Below are 2,940 nucleotides of genomic sequence, written 5' to 3'. Positions count from 1 at the left end.
TCAGAATTTCCATCCTTACCCTGACAAATGGTCTCTTGTCCGAGAGTATTACGATGTTCCCCGGGGCTGTGATGGCTATTCTGTAAACTAAAAGTGGACATGTGTGGGGTGTTTTACCTTGCTTCGGTTTTTCTCTGATTTTTTTCTTTTTTTTCTTTTTTCTTTCGGTGGCATAATTACATCCCGAGTCTGTTTTCATTTCCGTCACTCGATACCATTCCCCTTGCTCTGGATACCACCTGTATTGTCTGTTCTTTTCTGCTAGCCACTATACATACATAGGCTATGAGGGAGGACGTTGTGCGTTGAGTTCTTTTTCCCTTTTGCTTTTTCCGCCGAGGCCTATTCTTATTCAACTACTCCCACCTCTCGTCATTCATATTTTTGTTTGTTTGTTTTTTTTTTTTTTTTTTGTATGTATGTATGTATGTATGTATGTATGTATGTATGTATGTATGCCTGTACGCCTGCTGTAGCCACTAACATAAAAATAAAAATTTGGCTCTCAGAAGCCATACAAAAAAAAAACAATAGTTCTCTTGTGGTGGGATTTATTTTTAACATGTGATGGGGTTGGTGGGGGGTTGTGCAAGGAGACCTAGGTTGTAGGAAAACTGGTTGCTTTGAGTTAACCTAAAATTTTTGGACACCCGGTGTATGGCGAGACCAGGGCGGGGTGTGTTAAATGTCAGTTTTCAGAAGGGAATCCTGATCGACCCATCACATCAAGTCAACCACAAATGCTGAGAGTCAAGCCAAAAAACCCCACCAAAAATTGTAGTTTTCAACAATTTGAACATTCTTGAAAGATTATCCAATATTGCTTACAAGGTTAACGTTAATTCACTATACATTGCTCTCCCAATGCTCCCCACTTTTAACCTTATTCTCAAGTAACTACAGTCTGCAAGTTTCAAGAACTGCTAGGTTCTCGAACCTTTTTGCTTGTGTAAAAATGTGCTGCAAGCATTACGACTAGAGGTTTCTGGATGAGGGTTGTTTTTTGTGACTCTTTTCCAGTGATTCTATATTGATGAAAAAATTATGTGCAACGCAATAGATTCTACAGCCATCTGGATGCCAAAAGACGTCCTACACCTAGGTCCTCGCTTTCAAACTCTCTGTGTTTACTACCTACGAGTTCGGTGTCTTCTTTCGGCGGGGATGGGGGCCCGGGTGTGGAACTGGTTGCTCGAGAGGCTTGTTCACTTGCAATCGCACCTGAAGAAAGTAAAAGCTAAAAAAACATAACATGTTGGACTCGAAGACGCAGAAGTGACTGACTTTGTATGTGAATTTTGCTCAAATCGCCACTATGGAAGTTCCTCCAAAACCAAACTCCCGAATTTAGCCCAAAAAGAGGCAAATACAGAATAAGGTTCCATATGTGATGCCACATACACTATCCACAGACCCATATGTCCTCAACCTCTCCAAGAATGCATTCCGGCCCCACGGTGAGTAAGTGGGTATCTGCTGAGAGGGAATTGTAGAAAGAGCGGAGGAGATTGATCCCGTGATGTATTTCGTCTTCCTAATGTCAGGTGTTCATTTGTACATCTGATCCGCTTCCCTGTCCAATACGTTATATGATAGTAGGCTACCTCTCAGTACCATTTGTATCAAGGTTTCAAGGTGTATCGTATCACACCAACCGAAATTGATCCCATCCATCGCACCCTACCTAGGAGAGCCAGGGCTAGATAATCAGACCCGTACAATACTCGAGTATCATAGGTGATCTGGTGCAACATGTAGGGTTTAGTGTAAAGAAATTTGGGACCCACAATGGCCTGATTGGGATAACCAACGTCATATCATTATCTTGATTATCGGGATCTGGGATAGTGGGGTGTGACTGTGTCCAAAGTTTTCTCTTGGCAGCACCGTGTTTGAAAATAAAGTCCCTCCTTCATTGAACGACCTCCATCTCAAACGCCACCTTGATCAAACTTCTTTGGCTCGAAAAAAACAAACACTACTACCACCACTACCCCTTATCCAACGCATCGAACTCTATCCAACCGCCAGTGCTCTTGCAAAATGAGCGATCAAACTTATTATTACGAGCTCTATCGTCGTTCCTGGTACACTATAATTCCTTATCGTCATCTTTGCTGCTTTGCTCCTATTCCTACTGGTGCTGTTAGCTAATGAGGTGTGGGCCATAGTATTGGAGTAGCACTTATGGATTCGCTCGACGATATGATCAGCAAGGGGAGCATCACTCCCCAGCTCGCCTTGAAGGTTCTGTCGAATTTTGACCGCAGCATTGCTGAGACCCTGGCCAACAGGGTTAAGGCCAACTTTTCTTTCAAGGTTTTATTTTATTTCCCCTCTCTCTTGCTTACTTCCCTACCTGGCACAAGATCGCATGAGCAAGCAAAAAAAGTGTAATGGTGGGCTAACCGGTGTGGATCCGTCTGTGGCTGTGCGGATTTTTAGGGCCACTTGGACACTTACCGATTCTGCGATGATGTCTGGACCTTCCTGGTTACAGATGTTACTTTCAAGTTCCCGCAAAAAAACAAGCCGACTATTTCTACCAACAAGATTAAAATTGTCTCGTGCAATTCAAAGAAGCCTGGTGAGGAGTAAATGGTGGATCGAATAGGTGTATGAACGGAGAGATGTCCTAAGGGGCCGGACTAGTGGGGGAGCAGGTATGGGTAACCTCCCAAGGAGCGGCGGAAGGGGAGGGATCGTCGGATAATTATGGTTTTTTTTTCCTTTCAACTTTGTGGATATTCTCTGTCTCCTCACATCGTTTGTATTGATTCATTATTTTGTGCTCACTATATACAATAGTTGGAGAAGCAAGGGGCGTTAACTACATCAAAGCTTTCTCGATTTTACACAGTGGGTTGATAAAACCCGTGGCCAATTGGGCAAAGCACATGGAAGTAGGTAGTGCGGCTAGGCGGCGTCGCGGGACCATGC

The 2,940-nt window shown here is 43.6% G+C and overlaps 1 protein-coding gene across 1 annotated transcript; it reads left to right on the top strand.

Annotated features, from left to right (window-relative positions):
* Window positions 1–2,043: 2,043 nt before the first annotated feature.
* On the top strand, window positions 2,044–2,598 carry GSTUM_00001216001 (uncharacterized protein; the record flags this gene model as incomplete). The annotated part of the gene is made up of 3 exons (XM_002838607.1): window positions 2,044–2,087; window positions 2,172–2,319; window positions 2,446–2,598. 3 exons carry the CDS (start codon window positions 2,044–2,046, stop codon window positions 2,596–2,598), a joined length of 345 nt encoding a protein of 114 aa, XP_002838653.1.
* Between the last annotated feature and the right edge of the window lie 342 nt (window positions 2,599–2,940).

This window comes from Tuber melanosporum (assembly GCF_000151645.1).
Source record: "Tuber melanosporum whole genome shotgun sequence assembly, scaffold_264, strain Mel28".
Taxonomy (NCBI): domain Eukaryota; kingdom Fungi; phylum Ascomycota; class Pezizomycetes; order Pezizales; family Tuberaceae; genus Tuber; species Tuber melanosporum.
Note: the sequence above shows the minus strand (reverse complement) of the source record. Positions and strands in the feature narration are given on the sequence as shown.